Source organism: Geotrypetes seraphini, chromosome 4 (assembly GCF_902459505.1).
Source record: "Geotrypetes seraphini chromosome 4, aGeoSer1.1, whole genome shotgun sequence".
Lineage (NCBI taxonomy): Eukaryota > Metazoa > Chordata > Amphibia > Gymnophiona > Dermophiidae > Geotrypetes > Geotrypetes seraphini.
This window is the reverse complement of record NC_047087.1, coordinates 54,910,588-54,938,239: the sequence shown is the minus strand read 5'-3', so window position 1 is coordinate 54,938,239 and position 27,652 is coordinate 54,910,588. Positions and strand designations below refer to the sequence as shown.

At 41.2% G+C, this 27,652-nt stretch overlaps 1 protein-coding gene across 6 annotated transcripts in view; it reads right to left on the bottom strand.

The window, feature by feature from the left end:
• Positions 1–5,767: 5,767 nt before the first annotated feature.
• The window catches only part of CYLD (CYLD lysine 63 deubiquitinase), a 137,449-nt gene continuing 115,564 nt past the window's right edge, over positions 5,768–27,652 (bottom strand). For 4 of the 6 annotated variants that reach the window (XM_033941993.1, XM_033941990.1, XM_033941991.1 and 1 more), the window contains 3 exons: positions 23,812–23,930; positions 16,356–16,572; positions 5,772–7,186 (listed from right to left, as the gene is read on the bottom strand). In XM_033941993.1, the coding sequence (XP_033797884.1) occupies positions 7,002–7,186; positions 16,356–16,572; positions 23,812–23,930 (521 nt within the window). In that variant the 3' untranslated portion in view covers positions 5,772–7,001. Of the gene's footprint in view, positions 7,187–16,355; positions 16,573–23,811; positions 23,931–27,652 lie in introns of all 6 variants that reach the window. The other 2 variants (XM_033941995.1, XM_033941996.1) reach the window with 2 other exon arrangements.

Below are 27,652 nucleotides of genomic sequence, written 5' to 3'. Positions count from 1 at the left end.
TTCCTTCCGACATCAGCGCCGACATTGGAAGGAAAAGCTTTCCAGGTCAACTTTGGCAGAGGGGGGCATTCCACTGAAGGAAAGTGGGTGGGAGACCCGCACCACATACCCCTAGGGGTATGCATATCGTGTGTTGTGAAACACTGCTCTAAAGCACTCCAGACCAGCACGGGGCCAAACTGCCTGTGCTCAAGCTCCAGTATAAACCAGGAGCGAGTTGTGCTCCCAGGGGAAGGTCCCTGAGCCAGCAAAATGTTAGGGCAGGCTGGCCAGGCAGGTTCCCTGTAAAAGGGTTGCCCTCCTGACTACAGACTTCTGACCACAGATTCTATGTCTTCTCCCAGGCAGAGCTGTCCCAGTCAAACTGGGAACCTGTGGAGCACCACAAACCTCACAGTTCAGATGAAGACCCGAAAATGAAAAATCTAAATCAGAAAGACACTTTCCAATTCACTTGTAAAAGTGAAAAACTGAGATGCGGCACAGCCCAGAGATGCAGGAGAAAGAGCTGAGAGAAAAAGATAAATTATGCCTTCTACAAACTCACACGTAAAGGAGAATAACCCACTAGTTCAAGACTCGTATGCCTTTTGCACTAGAAACAAAAGTTAAATATAGCACTAGTAGGCCTAAAAAAATTTATATGAATTTTTCCAATGAGAAAAAAACAACATAAACCTATTAAATAGGACTGTTAATTATAGCTTCTGCCTTTAGACAGTCTCCATCAGAGTCGATAAAACAGCAGTACTGATTCACTTTTCAATACAGTGATATATAAAAGTTTTCTTTAAAAATAAAATAAATTTAAAAACATTTTTCAGTTTTTGTTAATAAGATGAAAAATTCATTATCTCTATGATGAAATGTGTCAAGAGAGTTTTAGTCCTACAGTACTCTTTTGTTCATTAAGTCAAAATGATATTGACAGGCTTTCCTTACATTCTGCTGTATACAAATCTGAGCTAGCTAAGTTTAATAGCAGATAACTGATTTCCTTTTACATTTACATCATCTTTTGCATTGACGTTTTAATTTCTTCAAATTTCATCTTGACATTTGTATTGTTTTGTATAGAACTCTTTGTGCAGATAGAAACCCATAAACATGATCAGTCTTCACTTGTTTTCACATGAAACCAGTTTCTTACATTACCATATTCACAAAAACAGAGCAATGAGTCCATCAATTTTGCACAAACAAAAAATTTAAAACAGGCCAATTTTCTAAGCCTTTTTGCCTCTACCTTCTATTGTTTTTCCTTGACATAGTTACCAGTAAATAATATAACAGCCAGGAGCTATTAATAAAGACTGACAAACAGGGAAACCAAGATTCAAATCCCACAACTCCTCCCTGTAATCTTGGGCAAGTTGTTTAACCCCCATTGCCTAGATTGTAAGCCCTCCACTGACAGGCAAATGTATACTGAATGTAACTCATCTTGAGATAGAACTGAAAAAGGTGTGAGCCAAATCCCAATAAATAAAAATTTTAAAAATCACTGATACACTTAGCAGATCTCCACCTAGGGCCAGCCCTTGTCTCGAGTTAGGGATGGCACAAAAGGTCTCCTTAAACATTCCTGTCCCTTAAGCCTCTGGCATCAAAATGGAGCTTGATGTTCCCTACCACTAGTCTTGTGGCAGCCTATAGTACAAGAGCAATTGGAAAATTGCTCTTGTGGACTCCCACTAAATACCAGGGATGCCCCAGTGTCAGGGAGAACCTTGTACTGGGAGATCAGGGGGTGAGATATATATATATATATATATATATATATATATATATATACATATATATATATATATATATATATATATATATGTGTGTGTGTGTGTGTGTATGTGTATATATCTATCTCTACACACATTCAGTAAAACCTTGGTTTGTGAGCATAATTCGTTCCAGAAGCATGCTTGTAATCCAAAGCACTTGTATATCAAAGTAAATTTCCCCATAGGAAATAATGGAAACTCAGATGATTTGTTCCATAGCCCAAAAACTTTAATACAAAATGTTATATTACTTGCATTGCAAGACCTCGCTCATTTAGAACAGTCACTACACTCACGCAGTGTCAGAGAGAACCATCAGCTCTGTTGTGATGATGTGACGTGTGTATGTATCCGTATTACGAGACTTTGCATGTTTAGAACAGTCACTACATTCTTGCAGTGTCAGAGAGAGAACCATTGGTTCAGTTGTGATGTGTGTATACCGTTTGTACTTGTATTGCAAGACATTGCTTGTATATCAAGTTAAAATTTAATCAAATGTTTTGCTTGTCTTGCAAAACACTTGCAAACCAAGTTACATGCAATCCAAGGTTTTACTGTATATATATATATATATATATATATATTTATTTATTTTGTTTTAATACACCAGTGCCTTTAAATAGCAACCGGAAGCAGTAGGGCAATTATTGAACTAGTGCTGCTGGATAAAAAAATATGCCAGCTCAAAAACAATATTTTTCCAGCAATAATGCAGCTTGTGAAGTTAAATACAAGTTCAGGGGTGTCCAACCTGCGGCCCGAGGGCTGCATGTGGCCCCGTGAAGTATTTTGTGTGGCCCTGGTTGAGAGCGATGCAGTGTTTTCCTCTGCTGCCCCTGGGTGTTTACTGTCTTGCCAGCTCCCTTCTCTGTCTTGCTGCAGCGTTTGCGCGGCCCCAGAAACATTTTTTTTGGCCATTGCGGCCCAGGGAAGCCAAAAGGTTGGACACATTATTCAATTTGCATTATACTGATGTGGTTTGCATGCTTTGCATCTCATTGTTATAGTTTGTATTGCATTAAAATAATACGATTTTGACATTTAACATATGCATATGTTATCTGGCAAAAATCATTGTTCCCTTAATGCACATTAGTACCTATCCCTAAAGGAGAGAATAAAGAAAACAAATGATTTACCATTGAAACATTCTTCAAATCATGGCCAGAACTGAAGCTAAATGGCAGCTGGTCTGGTGACACATACCTATAGATCTCTTCCTATATATTCTCAGAGACTTTTCTTGTAAATCACTTCTGATGTTCTTTGGAGGATGTATCTTGTTCGTCTACTATCTCAAAAATAATTCATATTATTGAAGGAATACTTGCAATGATCGAAGATTGGATGAGAAAATTCAAATTAAAACTTAACTCGGATAAAACAAATTTTTTTTTCACTTCCTTGGATAAGGATATGTCCAGAACATTTATCAAGTTAAAAAACACTCAATATTCCATTCAACCTACAATTAAAACTTGGGGGGGTTACTCTAGATCAGAATCTTACCCTGTAGAATAAGGTGGATGTTGTGGACCGAAAAATGGAAACTTCGTACACTTAGAAAGTATTTTGACTTTTCAGCCTTTAAAGTCTCAGGTACTTAGTCATTTAGACTATTGTAACATCTTTTGTGTAGCATGTATTAAGAAAAATCATGTAAAGTTGCGAGTAATTCAAAATACAGTAGTCAGACTCATTTATGGATTGAAGAAATATGATCATATTACATTTTACTATCATGAATTGCATTGGTTGCCTGTAGAGGATGCCTTTACTATAAGCAATGGATTTGGGTTTCTATCTGATTGATTTGTTTTGCCATTCTTCTGTACATCAGTTAAGCAGTACTAAAGCCTTATTTGTTTTCCCTCCAGTCAAGAGCTGTAGATACAAAAGAAACCATGATAGAACTTTGTCTTTTCAGATGGCACTATGGGATAAAGAGCTTAAGCAGCTGTTATCGAAATCAAATTCCTATCTTTATTATAAAAAACAACTTAAGACTTTTTTGTTCCTGAAGTTTTTCAACTTTTAAAGACTAATTCTTCTGTCTATTCAAATTATGTATTGTAGCTAATCTTTTGTAAACCGCATAGAACTCTATGGTATTTGCGGTCTAGAATTAAATTCTTGTTATGTTATGTTATAAATTCTTATGTTATGTTATGTAGGGGAGAGTGACGCAGTGGTTAAAGCTACAGCCTCAGCACCCTGAGGTTGTGGGTTCAAACCCAGGTTGATCCTTGTGACCCTGGACATGCCACTTAATCCCCCCATTGCCCCAGGTATGTTAGATAGATTGTGAGCTCAGAAAGGGAAAAATGCTTGAGTACCTAAATAAGTTCATGTAAACCGTTCTGAGCTTCCCTGGGAGAACGATATAGAAAATTGAATAAATAAATAAATGATGCATACCTTAACTAAGGGGCCCTTTTACAAGAAAAGAGTATTAAGCCCTTAGCTTGAGGTTAGCACATGCCAACAGGCTACTGCAAAATGCATTAAAGCATTTTGTGGCATTTTGCCCGTTAGCTTGCTGTATTCTGTATGTTTACCTATTTTAAAAAAATATTATGGGTGGAGAACGAGAATTCTAATGTTAGGCAACTAAAATTCAGTGCGAAGAAGTGCAGAGTGATGCACTTGGTGAGTAGAATCTGAGGGAACCATATGTTCTAGGAGGTGACAGGCCGATATGCACAGACAGGGAGAGGGACCTAGGGATGACAGTGTCTAAGGATCTGAAGGCGACAAAACAGTGTGACAAGATGATGGCTGTAGCCAAAAGGATGCTGGGATGTATAGAGAGAGACGTAACTAGCAGAAGAAAGTAGGTGTTTATGTCCCTGTATAGGTCATTGGTGAGGCTCCACCTGAAAGATGTACAAGAAGAGACTTGAAGATCTGAATATATATACTCTAGAGCAGTGGTTCCCAACCCTGTCCTGGAGGACCACCAGGCCAGTCTGGTTTTTGGGATAGTCCTAATGAATATGCATGGGGCAGATTTGCATGCCTGTCACCTCAATTATATGCAAATCTCTCTCATGCATATTCAGTAGGGCTATCCTAAAAACCCGACTGGCCTGGTGGTCCTCCAGGACAGGGTTAGGAACCACTGCTCTACAGGACAGGAAGGACAAGGGAGATATTGTAGACATTTAAATTCTTGAAAGGTTTTAATATAGAAACAAATCTTTTCCAGAGAAAGGAAAATGTTAAAACTAGAAGGCATGAATTGAGGTTGTGAAGTGGCAGACTTAGGAGTAATATTAAGAAAATTATTTTTTATGGAAAAGGTGGTGGATGCCTGAATACCCTCCTGAAGGAAGTAGTGGAAATGAAAATGACAGATTTCCATAAAGCTTGGGATGAACACAGAGGATCTCTAATTAGAAAATTAATAGTATAAAACAAACTAAGGCCAGGATTGGGCAATCCTATAGGGTCTGTGTTCCATATGAAGAGATTAGGTTCTTACTTTGCTAATATCTTGTTTTAGTAAATAGGTGTGTCATTCTGGACGGGCGGGTAATATCCCATTCTTGTTTATAGATGGTAGCCCTATTGGCACCACCATCACTAATGGTCTTTCCAGAAAATAGGGTTACCTATCATGACTATCTGTCGGTATGCAATACGACAAGAAAATAAGGCATATAGCCAGTTTTGAACAACCCACGATTTAGTTCAGCTCCTGAGGACACCAAGAGGTGAAACAGCTGATGTCGAACTGAACTAACAACAAGCAGATTTAAAAACAGCGACAAACTATTAAGGATACTAATTGAAAAATGGACTTTTGTGTTTACATGAAACATGGGAAAGATACATAGTATCATAACAGAGACTCGAAAAAAAAAAAATTCATTGATTGTGTTGGACAGAAGGAAATATAGTAACAAGAAGTAAGGAGTAAGCATGTCACAGGGGTGTTCATAGAATGTAATTAAATTTTATTGTAAAGAACGTATAAATGAATGTTTTTCTATATTATAAAATCTAATAAATTTAAAAACAACAATAAAATATATAACTTCATTTATGGGAAAAAGAATGAGGGAAAGGTAGGGGGCGCACATGGGTGCCGGCGCTCCCACCAAGACTGCGCCTGGGGCAGACCACCCTCCCTTACTACACCACTGATTACTCATCCATCCAGAATGACACACCTATTGCACTACAAATGGTGATTTGGTTTAGGATGAGCTGGGGAGGGCTTTGATGGAAGCTCCAGTGAGCTGGAGTGAGTTTCAATGGCAACTCCAGCAATGGAAACCTAAAGATGGTACCAGGCAGACCTCTACAGTCTATTGCCCAGAAATATTAAAGAAAAAAAGACAATTAAATTGGGAAGACTGGGTGGACTGCTCAAATCTTTATCTTCCGTTACTATCCAGCTATCACATTAACATTAGTAAATGCTAACTGAATAATGCAGGGTTAACGCAGGAGCTCCCACATTCATTTTTTGCAGGTACCATGTACTGACATTAGTGCACATAAATAAATGCCTTATGAAGTGCTGCATTAAATCTGGGGTTAGTGCACGGCTAAGGCCAGCATTAGAACATACAAAGCCAGTATTTTACTGCACTTTAGTAAAAGGGACCCCCAAGGTTTCTTCTTACAAAATTTTTTTAAGGTTTATAGATATTTCAAGGCAGAAGATAAGTCATTGCTTGAACTGCTTCACATAATCTATCTAATCCAAGTGATAATTAAGAAATAATAAAATTAGTAGGATCTAATTATTCTGACTACATTATATCCATCACTTTCACCAAGTACAAAAGACTTCCTATATTTCTCTTATTGAAATCAACTGTAACATACTAGACAAAAACAATATTCCTGGCCTAAAGAAAAATATATATATTCTGAATGTATAATGCAGTTTTAAAGATATACATTATCAGACAAAGAAAATTTTACATTTTACATTTAATTTTCATAATTACACAACAAAACAATACATGATCAATGCACTTATCTTAAAAAGTTTACTCTTTTTAGTAATAAATTTACATTTTGTTCAAAACAAACATAACAAATTAATACTTCCTAAAGTGCAAAAATACATATTAAACATTTCAACCACAGAGCTGAATATATAACATGTTTTAAACTGCATTATTTAAATGCAACAAGAACAGACTTTCTAGTGTATTAGAAATGTGCATACATTTTCTTCTATCAAAAGACAGCAGTTCATATTCATTTGTACAAACTCATGGTTGGACTTTGATACATGCACATGTAAGCATCGCATAGGAGTCTTCGAGCACATCCTTGAATATTTCTGGAATCTAATGCATGTAGTTCCTCAAGAGACATTTTCAAGTACTCTCCCACTTCTGGACATGGAGTAACTTGTGGAATGTTAAAACCATTTTGCCCTCCTAATAATAAAACAAGAAAAAAAGGATTGCTTTCTTTATATAATGCCCCAGACTTAAGAGGTCCATTTATTAAAGCTGTGGCTAAAGTGGCCTTAGTGCACACCGCTTATACATGTCTTACCCATGCACTTATGCCATGACTGGAAAACGGTTGCCTTTCCCTTGTTCCTAATTAATGGCCACATGCTACTTTTGTCAATGCTGTGTGGCCATTAAAACGAGTTATCACTTGAGCCTTTACCAGCAACTATTTTATAGGCAGTATGGGTCAACGTGTTAACCTCTTACTAATCAATTAGCACATGGTAATGCCTCACACACTGATTATCTCCGTCCCACCTACTTTCTACCCCCAACATGCCCCTTTAGACAAAATTAAGAAAAATTATACAGATAGGTAAATTTACCACAGGATGGCAGCACATATCCAGTGGTAAGTCTGGTAAGTCTTTTTAAAGTGCAATAGGTGTGTGTTAGCACTTACCGCTTTTTAATAAAAATAAAAAAAGGCATAGCATTCCAGTTCTAACAATTCCAGTGCTCTCTAGAATTCACTCTCTGTTCTGATATTCCAAACAACATTGAGTTCTAAGGTCAGATTTATTCTTTTTTTTAAATGGTTTTCCTGTTTCTTGGTTCAAGAAAAGCATGATGCAACTAATAACTTTATAATTGAATAAAGAACATGTGGCTGTTTAGATGTATTCAAAACAATAAATAAATTGGAGAAAAATTATATTCATAAATTCACCTAACTTATAATATATCAAAATGAAGTGAATGTAATTATAAATTATTCATCAAAAAATAGAAAATATATATAATAAAATATGTATTAGAGTGCTCAGTGTGAAATCTTATTCAAAACCAACAGGTTTAAAGAATAAAGATGTATTGTAACTACATCATTGCACTCACCTGCCTACCTACCCTTCAATACTGGTTAAATCAAATCTGACTCAAAAGATATCAAGCAGTGTAAAAAGTACTTAGCTGGATCCTGAAGAAGATGAGATCAGATGATAAATACAAAGTCCAATGTTGTTACACTCATCTTGTGAAGATGAGTGTAACAACATTGGACTTTGTATTTATCATCTGATCTCATCTTCTTCAGGATCCAGCTAAGTACTTTTTACACTGCTTGATATCTTTTGAGTCAGATTTGATTTAACCAGTATTGAAGGGTAGGTAGGCAGGTGAGTGCAATGATGTAGTTACAATACATCTTTAGTCCTTAAACCTGTTGGTTTTGAATAAGATTTCACACTGAGCACTCTAATACATATTTTATTATATATATTTTCTATTTTTTGATGAATAATTTATAATTACATTCACTTTATTTTGATATGTTTAGATGTATTTACATGTAGGGAGCCATGGCTCAGTGATGTTTTTAGTTTTGTTGTAAGTTTTGTTTGTCCGTTTAATTTTATTATGCACGTAATAATTTGTATTCCGCTTAGATCTAGCGGTGAAAGTGCAGAAAAAGAAATTTGGTTCTTATCTTGCTAATACTGTATGTTTTCCAGTAGATAGGTGTCTCATTCTGGACAAGTGGGTTATCTCCCCCAGGTCATGAGCCTCTGCAGAAGGAATCCATTCTGGATTTTTTTCTGTAACTCTCCTAATTCACTGAGAGCTTTACTGCTATCTATAGTTAGTCCCCAGGCAAGCAAAAGTAGGTGAAGTAAGGATATGGGAAATCATCCTCAACAAAATAAATTTGTTCTGCTTAAACAAATAAGACATGAACAGAGAACAATCCAACAGCAATAGTATGTCAAACAGAAGCATCAGAGCAGCTCAGGTAATACCCCTACAGATGCTAGAAACATATTATTCTGCATGACTGACATTCAAGCTACAGACTTGGAAAATAATCGGAATAAGACAGTAGGCAGATGCAGGAATGACAGGGCAGGGGTCCAGAATAACACTCCTATCTACTGGAAAATATATTAGCTATTCAAGAACCTAATCTTTTTTTCCAGTGCAATAGGTGTGTCATTTTGGACAAGCAGGACGTATAAAAGCAGTCCCAGAAATCTAGGGTGGGATGACTGTGCCAGCACGTAGCAATGAGAACCCAAAGGCAGGAGTCCTCCTGTACAGCCACATCCACTCTATAAACTTAGCAAATGTATGTAGAATGGAGCAAATTTTATTTATTTATTTTATTTCTTCCATTTGTGCGTCGCACATACCTATACAAGCTCTAGGCAACATTACAGAGGAAGGAGTTAGAAGAGGGTAGGGAGGACTATGGAGAGAAGAGAAGCATGTAGAATATTTCATAGAAATTCCTAACTTTACAGATAGGAGCACCATCTATGTAAATGATATCTAAATGAATTAAAGGAATATGTAAAAAAGAATAGAAGAGAGATACCGTTAAACATTAGAATTCAGGGAAATTCAGTTAATAAAATAAAAAGAATAGGGGTAAAAACAATGGAATAAAGTTTAAAATAATTCATAAACTGGAAAAAAAATCAAATAAGTCTGACAGAAGTCCAATTTCCTGAAGCAGCCCTACAAATCTCCACTGGAGAGATCACTCTAGTGTCAGCCCACAACGAAGCCATACTTCTGGTTGAATGTGCTTTAATGGAAACAAGGGACTGTTTCTCTACAAACAATGTATGCTGATGAAATGGCCCTATGGATCCACCTGGAAATCATGGCCTTGGAAGCTGAAGCACCTCGCTTAGCTGGATGAGTCAGCACAAAAAGATGGTTAGAGAGCCTAAACTTATTGGTGACCTCCAGATATCGAAGAACTACTCTTCTCACATCCAACTTCTTCAAAATCTGATCCTGTTTCTTGGAACCTGTGGACTGGAGCGCAGGCAATCGGACTTCCTGATTGACATGAAACGCCGAAACCACTTTCAGTAGGAAGAAAGAAACAGTGCACAAAGAAACTCCAGTGTCAGATATTTTAAGGAAAGGCACCCTACAAGAAAGAGCCTGGAGTTCCAAGACACGTCTAGCTGAGGTCACCGCTACCAGGAAAACCATATGGAACATCAAATCCATCAGTGATGCCTCCTTCAGTGGCTCGAACGGAGCTTGGCTGAGACCCCTTGGAACTACCTTTAGATCCCATGAAGGGAACGGGGCTTTGATTGAAGGTCTGAAGTGCAGTGCACCCTTCAAAAATCTGGCTATGTCTGGATGAGATGCCAAAGTAGATCTGTGGTACCGAGCCCTAAAACAAAAGAGCCCTGCAACTTAGACTTGAAGAGAAGCCACAATGAGTCCCTTGTCAAGGCCGGCTTGGAAGAAAGTCAACACCACAGAAACTGGAGCTAAAAACGGCTCTACAGTTTCTTAGATGCACCAATGTTGGAAAGTCTCCCATGCTTTAGCATATGCTGAAACCGCAGTGAGCTTCTTAAACTTGAGGAGAGTGGCAATGATCACTGCTCACTACCCTTTACGTTTTAATGTTTCGCAGTCAAGAGCCATGCCAATAAGAGCAAAGTGATCCAGATCTTCGATGAACACTGGACCCTGAGAAAGAAGATCTAGATTCACCTGAAGTCTGACCCTGGAACCCGACCAAAGACACATCAATCTACGTACCACGGTCTGAATGGTCAGTCTGGGGCTACTAGAATGACCTTTCCTCGATGACTTGCAATCCTTCGAAGGATCTGGCCTTCATGGTCAGTCTGGGGCTACTAGAATGACCTTTTCTGAATGACTTGCAATCCTTTGAAGGATCCGGCCTATCATGGGTCACGGAGGAAAGGGAATGGGGACGGGGACGGGGACTTGTATACCACCTTTTTGTCACTTTGGCATTTCAAAGCTGACATTCAAAGTGGTGGGCACTGGAGGATTATATAACTTGCTCAGGAGCAGCACTGGGATTTGATCTCACAACCTCTGGGTGCAGAGGCAGCAGCTGAACCAGTGAGCCACAGCCCTTCCTTGGCCATGGCTCAACCAGAGCATCCAGGCCCGCGCTTCCAGGCTCAGATTTTTGACTGAAGAATCTCCACTTTTTGTTCTTTGCCGTCACCATGAGGCTGAATTGTGGCCGACCCCAGCAGCGAACAATGCTTGAAATGTTGACGCCGACAGTATCCATTCACCCAGATCCAAGGCCGGTCTGCTGAGGAAGTCTGTTTGAATAGTGTCCACTCCTGCTATATATGCTGTCAAGAGCACCTGCAGATGACGTTCCGCCCAGGTGACGAGCAGGTGAGCTTCCAGACAGAGCTGGACACTCTTGGTGCCAACCTGGCGATTGACATATGCCATCGCTATAGCACTGTCTGAAAAGACCCAGACTGCCTGGCCTTCCAGAGACTTTTGCAATGTCACCAGAGCTAGTTGAATGGCTCAGAGCGCCAGCCTGTTAATCAACCACTTCCTCTGGCTTGAATCGGTCGACAGTTGCAATGAGCTCCCCAGCCGAGGAGTCTGGCATCCGTCATCACTACTACCCAGGATGCTATGCGAAAGGGCATGGCCTTGGTAAGGGACTGAGAGTAGAGCTACCGCTCCATGCTGGCCCGGGCCTCCAGCGTCCAAGGTAAAGACATCTGTAACGAGTCTGACTGCGAAGACAAACGTGTGAGTAACGCTTACTAGAGGGGAGGCATGTAGGCGCTCGCCCAAGGAACTACATCTATCGTTGCTTCCATGGAACTTCAAGATATTCCCACGCTGATGGAGCTGGCTTGATCAGAAGGCACTGTATCTGAGAACAAAGCTTCTGTCTGCATGCCTCTGGAAGATGGACACAGCCTGCAGCTGTGTCGAACAAGACCCCCCCCCCCCACGTAATCCATTTGTCAGAGACAAATGGCTCTTTCAGTAATTTGCAATCCAACCCAGATCTTCCAGGACTCGAATCACCTGATCTACTGTGCGCCGACCCTCGGCCAATGAGGGAGCTTGGATCAGCCAATCATCCAGGTAGGGATGAACCTATCTTTCGCAGGTGGGCTGCCACCACCACCATCACTTTGGTGACTGTGCAGGGAGCTGTCACCAGGCCAAAGGGCAGGGCCAAGAACTGGAAATGCTGTTCCAGGACCTGAGGATCTGTCTGTGGTCGAGGAAAATGAGAATTTGGAAGTAGGTCTCTGTCAGATCTAGAGAGACTAGGAATTCTCCTGGAGTCACTGCTACTATGACAGACTGAACCATCTCCATGTGAAAACGCAGGACTCCGAGTGTTGCATTCACGTAAGGTCCAGAATGGGTCTCCAATTATCGGAGCCTTTCTTTGGCATGATGAAGTATATGGAGTATCTGCCTGAGCCCGAGTCTTCGGGCGGCACAAGCTCTATGGCCTGAATCTTTAGCAGCCTGCACATAGTGGCTTGCACTCGGACCACTTTGTCCAGGTGCCCCATGAGAAAGTCCATAAACCAATCTGTTAGAAGTCTGACAAACTCCAGCTTGTAGCCACTCTGGATGATGTCTGAACCCACACTTGAAGAAAGTCTGTGTGCCAGTCCCCTATCCTGAGAGGGACCACCTCCGACCTAGAGTCACTGCGATTTCTTGATTGAGGGAACAACATGGGGTGTATCTGACTCCAGAAAACCTCTGCCTGAAATTCTGGAAGAATCTCTAGAGGCTCTGGGTCTGCTATCAGGCAGATTCTTGGGTCAATGGTCTACTACACAAGTCATAAGATCATCCAGACCCTTTCTAAAAAAAAAACCAGCTGCCCCTTAAAAGGGAGTCTGTTTAGAGTAGTTTTAGAGGTGGAATCTCCAGCCCATTGTCTGATCCAGAGCATTCTGTGGGCAGAGATAGAATAAGTGGATACTTTACTCATAACACGAATACTGTCATAGAGATCATCCATCACATAATCCACTCCAGACAAAAGGAGATGATGTACAGGCTCCTCTCTCTCGCATTCCAGAGTACGTAACCTGGAAAGACAGGCACGTGTCACAAAGGATGCTGTTGAAGCCACTTTGAATCCCAATGCCAACACTTCGAAAAGCCTCTCGAGGACTACATCAACACAGTGGTCCTGCATATCCTTGCACACTACACCACCTTCACTCAGAAGAGAGGTGTGCTTAGTAATTTGTGCAACCAAGGAATCCACTTTAGGCTGGGTAAAAAGTTGCTGGAACTCTAGTGTCATAGGATACAGCCAAGGCATGGCTCTTGCAACCTTCATTGACCCTTCTGGAGAACTCCACTGCTCAGTGACTAAGACATTAATGTCCGTATGCCAGAGAAAATGACTGAACCCTCACTCCATTCATAAGAGAGGAGGAAGTAGATGGAACTGGCTGAGAGTCTAAAGTCAGCTTGTGCAGGGACTCCGAAATAAGATCCAGCAGAACAGTAGGCTTAAAGAAGCCCAGGACCATGGGATCATCCACAGGATCCAAAGCCAAAACAGGATCCAAAGCACCAGACAGTTGGCTTGTGTCCCCCAAAATGAGAGGTGCATCTTGAGACAATAAGGGAACAGTGAGAGACTCATTATCATCTGTGTCCCCATCCAAACTATCTCCTAGGCCCTGATCAGCCATTAGACCGCGAGATAAATGTACCCAGAGGGGCTGTGCCCTCAAGTGCAGTGTCCGAAGCGCAGCTCATCTTTGACCTCGTAGAATAGCTTTCCTGAAAGGTTTTCCACATTAGAATGACAAATTCAGACGAAAAAGCCGTACTAGATAGCGTAGAACCTATTCATACCACCGGAACAAGATTGGGCTATCAGACAACCACAAATCACCGCCTGGACAACCAAGGCAGCTATCTCAAAACTAGGTATTACCAAGAAAGGTATCACAACCAGAACGAAAGACGTTATCCTGCTGTTGTGTCGGGCGATGGTGCGCCCGCATCTGGAGTACTGCGTCCAATATTGGTAGCCGTACCTTAAGAAGGATATGCGATACTCGAGAGGGTTCAAAGGAGAGCGACGCGACTGATAAAGGGTATGGAAAACCTTTCATATTCTGAAAGGTTGGAGAAACTGGGCCTCTTCTCTCTGGAGAAGCGAAGGCTTAGAGGGGACATGATAGAGACTTACAAGATCATGAAGGGCATGGAGAAAGTAGAGAGGGACAGATTTTTCAAACTTTCAAAAACTACAAGAATGAGAGAGCATTCAAAAAAATTAAGAGGGGACAGATTCAGAACCAATGCTAGGAAGTTCTTCTTCACTCAAAGGGTGGTGGACATCTAGAATGCTCTTCCAGAGGGGTGTGATACGACAAAGTACGCTACTGGGTTTCAAGAAGGGATTGGATGATTTTCTGAAGGAAAAGGGGATTGAAGGGTTCAGATAAAGGATTACTATGCAGGTCCTGGACCTGATGGGCTGCCGCATGGGCGGACTGCTAGGTGTGATGGACCTCTGGTCTGACCCAGCAGAGGCACTACTTATGTTCTTATATGCTTAAGAAGAGACTCCATCTTACAATCCTGGGAGTCTCTCAAAACTGAACCGCCTTCAATTGGAACCTTATGTCTATGTGCCATAACTGAGACTACCGCATCAACCACAGGAGACTTAAAGTTATCCCTATCCCCATCAAGAATGGGATAGAGAATGTTCATGGACTGTGCCAAGCAGAAAGGCACATCCAGAGTCTTCCACTGTGCACGCACCACATCCCAAATATCCTGATGCATAGGAAAAGAACGGGAGGCTGACCAAATCCACAACACAAGGGGGGGGGGGGGGGGTGCTTAGCTTCCTCCTAAAATGCAAAACCAAAGAAACCTGAAGAATAAGCTCCTGAAGTTTTTTCCCGGTGAAAAATGTGCACAACCGAAGCATCCTTGTCCACCAGCATCTCAGAAAAACAACCATCCACATCATCTGCACCCCCTCTTCCCCAAGAATATTTTGTGGATCAACCAAAAGGTCCAAGTCCTCATCAGGTGAAACCGAGTCCGCAAATAAAAAATCCTTGTTCCAAGAAACCTGCAGCCACTTGGACGAAGGGGGGCTGGACATGAGCAGATGCCAAGAGGGGCTGAATGGGGGCAGACATCGAAGGCAAATGCCCTCCCCCACCCTGAAAAACCAAAGACCAGCGGGGAAGAAGCAGGACCCCTAGCCTCCTGCAAGTAAGCCTTATACAAGGCTAACAAACAAAATCAAGGACAAAACCCCTTCGCAGCAACTCACTGCATTAGCATGAGAAACATTTAGGACCTGTTCCTGTCTCTCTAAAACAGGAGGGAGGTCACCTGAGGCCACAGGCTAAATAGTGGAGCTTCCTGCTAAAACCAAGGAAAAGCCCGCCAAAAAACTCCCCCAAGGCCTGTAGTAGCAAAGAAGCCTGAATAGACCTAGCCGCTAAAGCAGAACTGCAGGCAGCAGGGGGTCGGAGGCATTCGGAAGGGAGAGAGAAATGGAAGGATGAGATGGTCAGCGGCGGTTCGGCTGCATGGGGGGGGGATTCTCAAGGGTTCTGCTGCAGCTGTACGGAAGGGAGGGACAGAAGCTGGGCAAGGATTCTGCTGCACAAGGGATGGGAGGGATAGAAAGATGCTGTGCACAGTGCAAGGGTTCTGCTGCACAGGGGAATGGGAGGGAGGGAGGGAGGGATAGAAAGATGCTGCAGAAGGCACAAGGGGATGGGTGAGAGGGGAGTAAAGATGCTGCACATATGGGGGAGAGAAAGGAAAGAGGAAGAATTAGAATGGAGGAGAGGAAGGGAGAGATGATTATTGTACATGAAAAAAATAAGACCTACCCAAAAAATAAGATCTAGGGCTCCTTTTACTAAAGTGTGCTACGCGTTTTAGCGCGCGCTAAATATTAGCATGAGCTAACCATGCGCTAAACGCTAACGCCTGCTTGTTAGTATATGGATGCATTTGCATTTAGCGCATGAGAAGATTTAGCACATGCTAAATGCGCGCTAAACTGCTTAGCGCACACCTTAGTAAAACAGGGGGCTAGTGCGTTTTTTGGGCCCAAAATTAATATAAGACACTGTTAATTATTACCATGTTTTCCCGAAAATAAGACAGTGAGTGGCAAGACTAATAAAGACACTGTAGCTCTCTAATGCTTAGCCAGAAATGTATTACATTTATTTAATAATTTTTTTTATAAATTGTTGTGTGAACATTTATTGTTACATATCCAAATGGACCAACACAGCAACTACATTATTTCATAAACTGCAGCTCAAAAGATAATTACCATCCCGGTCTGCCATGCTGTCAAAGAAGAGCCAGGCATTGTCATCTCTTCCATATTTAACAAATGCTACATAGTGACTTGTCTCTATACAAAGTACTGCAAAGAGTTCCATCTTCTGGTATGGTATATAGCCATGCCTCCAATCCCAGTCTGGCAGGTCTTTTGGAAGTGACACTGGGTTGAATTTGTGGCTTTGTCTCTTGGGATGCAGGTGTACCTAAAGAATATCAAAGGGAATAATCAATTCATTCTTTTTGTCCACAAATACACACATTACCACTGCCTCATAGAAGATAATGTGAATAGGGTGAGAGCTCGACAGTGGGCTGGGTGAGTTGAAATTGGACACTGGTAGGATGCTAAAAGGCAGAAGATTGGACATGGCAATAAGGGTGAGAAGCAGGAGTTGGAAAGTTAGAAATGGAGGAATAAGAAACATAATACCACAGAGGAAGACTGATGGGGTCTCAGACAGATAAGAGACCATAACAAATGTGGTGAAAAGAGAAGACATGAAAGAGTCGGTGTCAGGGGTACAGATGGATCAAGAGAAGGAGAAAGAAGGATACTGATGGAATGGAAGCATAGATAAATCAGGCAAAAGCAAACAAAAAAAATAAAACGTGCACGGAAAAAAAGACAAAGTTGTAAAACATTTTCAATTTAAATATATTATATGACTTCAAATTTATTCTTAACTTGGACATAATTTTATTCCAAAAATTATTAAACATAATTTAAATGGCTATGAAATATGAAAGCAGTTTGCCTAGGAATTGTTGAGGCAAACAGAAGTTTGCCGTAGGATCTTAGAACATGACAGCAGTCATACTGGGTCAGACCAATGGTCCATCTAGCCCAGTTTCCTGTTTCCAACAATGGCCAATCCAAGTCACAGTACCTGGCAGAAACCCACACAGTAGAAAAATCCTATGCTACTGATCCAGGGCAAATAGCGACTTCCTCCACGAACTTGCCCATACCTTTCTTAAACCCAGCTACACCTTACAGGTATAGAGGCATTGTGGGGACAGGCCAAGAAATTTAAGCATGATAATTTTCAATTAGCCTGCAAACCTTTTGCTGAATCCAAAAAGAAAACAAGGAGCATTGCAGGTCACTGGCATTTCAAAAAGAAACTCTGTAGGGAAGATTTCATTTGAAGATTATATTTGTGAGTATTTCTGAATTTTTCTGTTCTTTAATACTCACTGGGTAGTGGTGACCTGTACCCAACCCTTTATTTTAAGTTCAAGCTTTGGGTTCTATTATGGAGTTTTTTTGGGAAAAATCTCGGGGTACTTTCGGTAAGCGCCCCTCATGAATATATAAGCAGCTGCCATTCTTTCGGGAAGAATGAAATTATTTATAGAACCCCCCTGCCCACTCTGTCATTTGTAAGGTTAAAACTTTTATAGAGTATAAGATTTTATTGTCTCTTATTACTGTACCTCGCTTATAAGGTAAGATAAGCGAATATTTTTGCATTGTTATATGGGTTTTGTAATGAGTCATAAAGGCACTTACTCCTAGACAAATGAGACTTGTACGGCTGTGTGTGTGTATGACATTTTTCCTTCAGCTCCCATCTTTCTGTGTCACCAATGTTTACTACTGAGGTAGGACATGCTGTTATGTGGAATGAATTGAATGCGCTGTTTGAATCAGTCTAAGATCTTTCCCTTGTAGTTAAAAAAAAGAAAAAGAAAAAATTCCGTTTTAAAGGTTTTCTTTCTTGTGCAGAGCAAAGCTAATCTGTTCTTTGCTTTCATTATCAGGGTCTGTGCATGAATGTTTTTGTCCCTTCCCCCAGACTTCTCTGTTTGGGCTTCCACTGACCCCCTATAGTGCTTCTTTGAAATTACTCATTCTTGGTTTTATAAAGCAGTAAGGTGAGATTCCACTGCTTGTCTCTTGACTTTTCTCCGGCATTATCAAAACCACCATCTCTTCTTATAATACGCCCATCGCTCTTGTTGCCAAAGCTGATGGCATTCCCTGTTTCGTCCTAGATTTTCGGGCTGTTAATATTTTGGTAATTCTCATTGCCCTTATGTTTCTTCCACCATTCCACCGGCAGCCAATGATTTTTTTTCTGTCATTGTCCTAAAGAATGTTTTATTTTAGTCCCTTTGGTGAGGCTTTTCAGCTCTTTTTTTTGCCTTCACCTTTAAGCAACAGTATACCTAGTGTGGAATGTCCTTCGGGCTATTCTACAAGTCATGCACTGCCCCTCATGGTCCTATTCTTATTTTGTACAACTTTTTGTGTTCCATAATTCAGGAGACCTATCCGATTGATAGTTTGTACCTTTTATAATGGTTGTCTGTGTGTGGTCACAAGGTGTCATGAAATAAACTGCACTGGTGTACATCTGTAGTGAAATACCTGGGTTTTGTCCTGTCTCATGGTCAGAGGAAAATCTGCACTTTCTGCACTGCTGCTATTCTGGGTCGGCCCCGCCCAGCTACCAAGAAAGACATGCTTACTTTTCTTGCTATGATTGGTCACTGCCGCCAATGGATCTCTGCTTGTTCCTTCTATGACCAGATTTTGAGACAGACCCTGGTTTCTGAAATGACTGCTCTTATCAGATGGACTTATGAAATGTTGGACATTTAAGATGTGCTTTGGTTTCTAGCTCAAGTTTGGGTTTTCCTGCTTATGCCCACATGTTTTATCTCTTTGTTTGGGACTATTGTAACACCATGAAGGGAGAACATGGCGGTAAATTACGCTGTGTTGCCTTTTTTTTATAGTCACTCCTGTTCAAGAAAGCCCTGGCTGCTTGTGCTATTGTGGTAGAGATGGTTACTTCTCTGATCCTAGGTCACCCCATTACCCTTCACACTCTTCACGATGTTCAAGCCCTTCTTTTAAATGGGCTTTCGGGTCTCACGGGTGAACAGGATTCTCTTCCTCTCTTTTTTCACAGCTTCCTCTGAATTTGATGCCTGGCGTTTGGCAGGTGCCCAAAGCCGCCCTTTTAGACGGACTTTGGTGCAAAGAGGGGAAACCCTGGATACCAGCTGCTAGCTCTCCCTTATTCATTGCCCAATATCATGGTATTGGTTATCGTAGTGCTCGCTCGACATTTTAACTTCTTGCTAGTGATATTTTCATTCTTGACCTTTTGCTCCTTGATACAGAGATATATATAGCTCAATAATTACAGCTGGCACGGTTGTGAATTGAAAATAAATTGGAAAATACAATTCCTTTCTAGTGTTTTAGCTGAAATTAGGATGTTGCTAATTTAAAATGTTTTTTCCGGATTTATACATAGCCATCCCAGATCCGTTTTGGCACAGATATTTCTAATGTTTTCCACGGGTCCTCTTTATCACTGCAGAGATAGAGACGCTCCAAAGAGACATTAGCTTTATGCCTTTTTCCAAATATGAGATGGTTATGATATACATTATTTGTTGTTTTGGTTTTTTTATATCAATGTGTTTATTTGCAGAGTTAAATTCAGCCCTGCACACTTGACAGATGGAGTAATAGCTCCACGCTTAAAACTTTATGTTTTGTCTGTGTCATGTCTACTTGTCTTAGTTTAGTGGGTACCCCAGGATACATAATATTGGCCATTTTTAGAGCTCTTTTTCCACTTCTTACTAGCCTAACTGCGCAATGTTCTTTTACTTTTAGCTTTTATATTCTGAATATAGTTTAGTTAGGGGTTATAAGAAAAAGTTTTACTTTATACAGCGTTTATTTCGTGGTGTTCCCTACATATGATCCATTCAATATACATTTCTGAATACATTCAGTACATCAGTATGGTTTCTCTGAGGTGCATAATAGTTATATGAAGCACGAAAAAACATATCCTTTTGGATTGTTCAATTAAGAACCTTAAGTAAGTGAGTATTGTCTCTCTTTTGCCATGGCTATGCTAAGTGAATGAATTGGTATTGTTGCATGTTGCCACGTTCAGTACAGGCAACATGGCTTCTCTTGTTTTCTATCTCTTATTTGGATCACATTGGAGTACAGCTGCTGAATGATATTTGGAATGCTTTTCAAGCATTTCTTTTCAAGTATCTCTTTCTGTATGCACAGACATCTGGCTGCTCTCCCTTTGAGATTCTCACGGGATGACCTTTCCCTGCCCCATGGGTAGATTTTCCCTTGATACAGGAGGAATACGTCTAAAAGCTAATTGAAATATTAGGGCTTGTTCAAAGAAACGTGTCTTGCACTTCTCCTTTCTCTCCACAGATTCCTACCCATTTTTTCCAGCCTGGTGATTATCCAGCAGCTTTCCAAGGATCGGAAGCAGACGGATTTCCCCTTTGGCCTTCCCACTACTGTGATCGCTGTGACCAGGCCCGCTGCACTCACTGAGGAGTTTCCTGTTTGGATCCACGCAAGTCGCTTGAAGAGGGTTAACCTAAAACCCCAGAAGCAAGTCTTCCCTGCGCAGATTTCACCTCCTCCAGTAGAACAACATAATGATCTCATTGCAGCATTCTACCAACTTTATCATTCTCTTACTGGCACCGCTGCTGCTAGTTTTTCTCCCTGTATGGATCATTTCTAACTGGGTCTACAGGGATGATGTGTTCTGGGTCCACGACACTTTCTGCCCATACCCATCTGTAAATGACACTCCTGCTGTAAACAGCACCCCCGACACCTCTTTGCGAACACGACGTCAAGCTGGACTACTCCCTCGCAAAGGCTGTCCTTCAATTGGAATCCAGAAAAGACCGATAGTATGCTACCCTTTGGTATAATTCCAGCAGTGTGCAAGTTGCCACCTTCTCCTTTGAGTATTGTGACATTGTGGACTGTTCATCAATTGATATCCCAAGGCTGTGCCATTGGTCCTCAGAGATTCCTAAAACTAAGGACATATATGTATATGTTACTGACTCACGTTGAGGGGTTAAGTGTGCATTCTGGGGAGTGGTAGGGTGGAATATTAATACTGACTGGGCTTATAAACTAGAAAATACCCTGAAAAAGAGTGGACCAAAATGGTAAATCACTGCTTACTTGTATGGCCCTTCATAAGGTTGGACACTGTTATAGGAAAAGTGTTCCTGCACAAATTATTAAGCTTTCTCTTACTATTGACAACCCTAGACCTACTGATGAAGGTATGTACATTATGGACATGTGGTTTAAGGGTGGGTCTAGCTATCCGACTAATCAGTTTTCTTACGGGATCTATCTACCTCCACTCATCCTCTCCCGCCATCTTGTGGGGGCCTCAAAAAATACTAACCCACTGGCCCCTACATTCAATAAACTTACTGACATGATGGCTATTGCCAATCCCACTTTTGAAGATATTGTGGCTGTTGAGGTAGGGTTTTCAGAACATAACCTTTGGTTAGAATGGATGAAATTCACTGCTGATCAACATAATAAGAGTAATTGTTACATATGTGCTCAAGCTAGACCCCATCTAGGAACCGAACCTCTGGACCTCCCTCCTGGTATCCAACCATGCCTTTTTGGGTTATTTACCTATCCTCTTTGTGCACTGCAGTGTTCTAAATACCCTTTGTTGCCAGGACAGCAAAAGCTTGATATTGCTGTTACCATCTATAAGGGCAATTACACATGTCATGTTTCTAATCTGACACAGGATAGTTTTGTAGGTAATTTACCCCCAGGTTATTGTTCTGTCTTGGCTCATAGGTATGCCCCATTGTTGCTGCATCAGATTTGATATTTACTGGCTTTATGGAGACTTTTGGCTCCCTGTTAAGCTACCCAGCCAGTGGATAGGCCAGTGCACTTTAGTTAAGGTTACTATGCTTCTGCATATTCTTTCTGAAAGGCATCCTTCCTATTCACATGGTTTTTCTCTTTTTTGTCTTGATATAAATCTGATCACATGTATACATAGATGCTATAGGGGTCCCAAGAGGGGTCCCAGATGAATTTAAGGCCCGAGCTCAGGTTAAGGCTGGGTTTGAGTTCCTTATTCCCTTTATTACTATTAATAAGAATGTTGATCGGATTAGTTAAAATTATTATAATCAGCAACGCTTTGTGAACTATTCTAGGAACGCCTTGCAAAGTATTACTGATCAATTAGGCTCCACTTCTCAGATGGTTCTCAAAATCATATGGCCCTAGATATGATTCTAGCTGAGAATTCTGAAAAATTCTCCTCAGTATTTTATGCTGTTGTACTTTTCTTTCTGACAATATAGGTCCTCCTATGGACATTCAGAAATTAGCAGACCTCTTTGCTGAGTTCAAATGTAACTCTGATTTATCTAATTCTTGGGATCAGCACTTTAGTTGAATGCATAATCTCTTATTATTTGCACTCTTGTCTTGACTGCTCATGTACTGTGTTATTCGTACTACAGCTCCTAAAAAGACCCCTCCTTGAGAGACATACCTAGAGTATCACTCCCTTCCAGCTCATGCTGTGTATTTGTGACGTCATTTACATGACGTAAGAGGGGAATTGAACGGACACGTATCAGAACTTTAGTAAGTGTCCTTAGGCATATGTTGTTTAAAGATGCAAAGGTAGGCCCTGTTTATCTTTCCCTTCTTTGAAGATGGTATAAGGACATCTATGTTTGTCTTTCTTTCTTTGACATGAATGTTTAAACAGAGTTGTAGTGAAGTGAATTCAATTGTTTTGTTAAGCCGTATTTACAGACAGATTTAGTTAAGAAGCTCTGCTGGTCAAGGCTTTTTCTTACCTTTTGGACTTCAATCTCTAGATAGGAAAAATGCTGATGTGTTTAAAGTTTCATGTGACTTTCCATATATGGTTTGTATTTACGTCACATGCCATCACATGCTGACAAACCTGATTCGTATAAATATGTGAAACTCATAATAAAAGACGGACATATTTGAAAGATGGTTTCTGGTCTTTAAGATGTGTCCCCAGGTACCTGACTTACATATGACAGAGACAGAGAAAGTATGGGGCAGGAATTGGGACCTGAATCCTTTTCAGCTTGCAAGACCCACACTGAAAACTGATCTCCCCACATATGTTAATGTTTAAATGGTCAGGCTAAATAACTGATGCATTGCTTTAGGTCTCTATCCTACACTATTTTGCAATTTCTGTTTTTTTTGGAGTTGGTGAAGGTATACGGAGAGATGGGTGCTCTAATGTTTAAACTCTACCTAGTTTCAGGCTCCCCAAAACTAATGTATTGCTCTATCTCCTCCAATAAAAGATATTCCTTGTGTTCAGAAAATTAAAAAATTCTGAAATCCTAAATCGGGTCTTTAATGAGACCTTACTTGCCAAAAGAGCTACATTGTTGGAAAAGACCAAGGCTGGAATGGAGGGAGCAGGCAAGGAGCTGGGCAGATGCTTTTAGCTGGACAAGCAAAGAATATAAACTGCTGTGCTTGGAATCAAAGAGTTTTGCAGGCTCTGCATGCCACCTCTATAAAGTATCTGCAAAGGAGGGGCTCTGCAACCCCCTTTCTGAAAAATGTGAAAACATACCTGTGTGTTGCAGGTTTTACAGAACTGTTTGATTTTTCCAACAGAAATGTCAGTATCATCATAACACTCCCGGCACTCATACATTGCAAGCCCTCCACAGATTCGACATTGCCTGGGAGCTAAATGTCAGAGAGAAAAACAAAGGCAAACTGTCAACATGCAGGCTGGATTGTTCAAAGTCTCACTGTCCACAGCATACACAGCAATTCTAGGAACAAACCTAATGCATTTTCAAATTTCACCATCCAGGTTTAGCTAATAGTAACTTTTATATATTTAAGGGTTAATTAGTATACATTTGTTATGAAAGTGCTGATAAACTTGTTTCCATTACCTTGGAAACTGCTAGTAAATATTTCAGGTACTGCATATTAGTTGCGAAATGTAATGTGTGATAACTGCAGACCCTCTGAAGTACTGTTGGGGGTTTGACCAGTTTATTCCCATATAGTAAAACAGACTTACCACCATGTTAAACTGCCTACTAAGATGGTGGTAATTGTCCCGCATTATCTGCTATACAAGTTACTGGGCATGAACTGCAAAGCACAGTCCACACCCATTCCCCATCCCATCCTATATGCAATTTCCTCAGGAATCAGCATGCTACCTGTAAAACCATCAGCTGAGAGTTAATGCAGCAGACTAAACTAAACCTTAAGTTTATATTCCGCATCCTCTCCACGGAAGTGGAGCTCGGCACGGTTTACAAGAACTTAAAATATAAGAAGAGAAAGGAAAAGGTTTACATGTGATTATATATAGAATGGAAGAGTAAGGGGGAAAATAGAATTACATGTTAGAGAAGAGCCAAGTTTTCAGTTGCTTGCGGAATAGTTGGAGAGAGCCCAGGTTTCGCAACGGGATAGTAAGGTCATTCCAGAGACCTGTGATTTTGAAGAGAAGAGATTTTCCCAGTTTACCTGCATAGAGAATACTGCGTAGAGAGGGGAAGGATAGTTTATATCTTTGGGCGGGTCTGGTGGAGTCAGGACTCGAGGAGTTAAAGGATAGTGGGATTAGGGGAGGAAGGATGCCGTGAATGATCTTAAAAGCCAGGCAGGAGCATTTGAAATGGATTCTGGAAATCACTGGGAGCCAGTGAAGATTGGACTACTTCCCTTCTTAACCATTTAATACATGTTGGTAACAGAGTCTCTTAATTTCTTAGTTATTTTTACATCTATCTGAAATGAACTCACTTTTGTTTGTATTATATTTTTAGTATTTAAGGGATCAAATTCAAAAACGTTTAAAAGACCAAAGGACGTACCTAAACATTTAAATTGCTTGACAGGAATATCCAGGAATATTCAGTGACACTTAACCAGATAGAGGGGACATTTGGTGGCACTAACTGCTTATGGCAAAATTAGCTAGTTTGTGGACAGTCTGGGAAGAGATTTAGGGCGCAGCAAAAATGGATTGGATGGATTATGCCACCGAGTCAGCCACCGACCCCTGGCAACATGTTTCATGCCAGAGTACAGGAGTGGTTTGCCATTGCCTTCTCCCATGAAGTGCGCAGCTCCACTATGTTGCTGCTGCCACACCTAGGGCCCTTTCAGTCTACAGCACCTGGTATTCTCTGGTGGTCTTCCATCCAGGTACTAACCAGACCTGACCCTGCTTAGCTTCCGATAGTAACATAGTAAATGATGGCAGATAAATACCTGAATGGTCCATCCAGCCTGCCTATTAGTTATTCTCATTAAAAATACATGATTAAATTACTTTTCTCTTCTCTAATATTTCTGGCCATAGACTAAAGTCCACCTGGTATTGTTCTAGGTTCCAACTAATGAAGTTGCCATCTAAGCTCACTCCAGCCTATCCAACCATTCTGTTGTTTGCAGGACATCTACTGTAAAGTCTGGCCAGTAACATCCTCATGTTCCAAGTTAGTGGAGTTCCCATTGATGCCCTCCCCAGTCCATCCTACAACGAATCACCATATAGTAAGAGTGGGCCTACCCAGGGTAGCTAGGCCATTACTACCCTAGGAAAGAAACTTGGGTGTGTGCAAAGCTGGGAAGAACTGCATGTAAGGGTAGTATATTAATAGGGCTTGAAGTTCACCAACGCATCTTGCCGACGTAATGGCTGTGAGAAAAACTGTCTTTCATGTCAGGTGGCTGTGAGAAGCAGAGCACAGTGGTTCAAAAGGTACGTTCATAAGGAGATCCAGTACAATGTTGAGATCTCATGGTGGTGGTGGGTCCCGAATGGGAGGGCAGAGATTGGTGAGCCCCTTACAAAGTATGCCACTAGGGAAAGTTGCGAGATTGGCTTACTATCCACTGGGTTGTGATAAGCTGATATTGCAGATAAATGATATTGGACTGAATTTGTCTTGAGACATGAATTAGCAGGTAAGTCTGTATCGGTAGCATGGAATGTTGCTACTATTTGGTTTTTTTTTGCCAGAACTAGTGTCCTGGATTGGCCAACATGAAGATGGGCTACTGGGTCAGATGGACCATTGATCTGACCCAGTAAGGCTATTCTTATGTTCTGGTCTTGGACAGATGGCAAATGAGAAAATCAAGTCCATTTTGATTGGTAGGATCTTCTGGTTGAAGGCTGTCTAGCGGTTAGTAGAATTCATTTCACTGTTGTCTTACTTGGTTTAAAAACTTGAAGCGGAGGAATCGTCAGTGAGTAGGATGAATGGGGATGTGGGTGTAAGCAGCCAGTCAGTCGTTGGGTCTCAAAAGAGGAAGTATAGATGGACGTGAGATCAGGGTCTCAAACGAGGGAGTATAGATGGACGTGAGATCAGGGTCTCAAACGAGGGAGTATAGATGGACGTGAGATCAGGGTTTCAAAAGAGGGAGTATAGTTTACATTACATTAGTGATTTCTATTCCACCATTACCTTGTGGTTCAAGGCAGATTACATAAGCATTGTCATGATACTGCTAATACATAAGGCGGATTACATAAGAGTTGTCATATTGCTAAATAAATAAGGCAGATAGCATATGAGTTGTCATGATATTTGGAAATACATGAGTAGATTGAACATTTTTTATTTATTTTTTTCTGAGATAATCTGGTTGTGTTGTATAGGTTTTATGTATTTTTGAAGAGTAGGGTTTTTGTTTCTTTTTTAAGGTTTTGCAATCTGTGGTCAATGACAGCAGATTGGTGAGTTGTCTGTCCAGTTTTGCTGCTATAGATGGAAGTGAGATCAGGGTTTCAAAAGAAGGAGTATAGATGGAAGTGAGATCATTCTGAATTTCTTTTCGCATGAGGCAGGTGTTGAGAGAACAGAAATCTAGGATGGGACAAAGGTCCTGAGTCTTTCGGGATTAGGAAAAAATTGGAATAGAAACCCATATTTTGCGGGGAGCCTCTTGCCCTTGGAGGATACCACCGGAGGGGATTTGGAGCTGGTTCCTGGCCTCCTGCAGCAGCGGTTTGGGCCAATTTTTCCCTCGCTGACAGGCACTCACAGAGACGGACCCCCCTGACGTCACCGGGTCCATCTCCAACGTTTTAAAACCGAGCTGCCGCCGCGGCTGATTCGGGAGCCTCTTGCCCTTGGAGGATACCACCGGAGGGGATTTGGAGCTGGTTCCTGGCCTCCTGCATCAGCGGTTTGGGCCAATTTTTCCCTCGCTGACAGGCACTCACAGAGACGGACCGTCCCCCTGACGTCACCGGGTCGTCTCCAACGTTTTAAAACCGAGCTGCCGCCGCCGCAGGGCGTGGCCGAAGGGGCGTGCCCTAAGGGGCACGCCAGGCCCCTTGGGAGCCACGAGGAGCCCGGGAGCTGGAAGCCGGTTGGTAATATAAAAGTCTTCATTTAACTTTCATATAACTGTTTAAATATGGG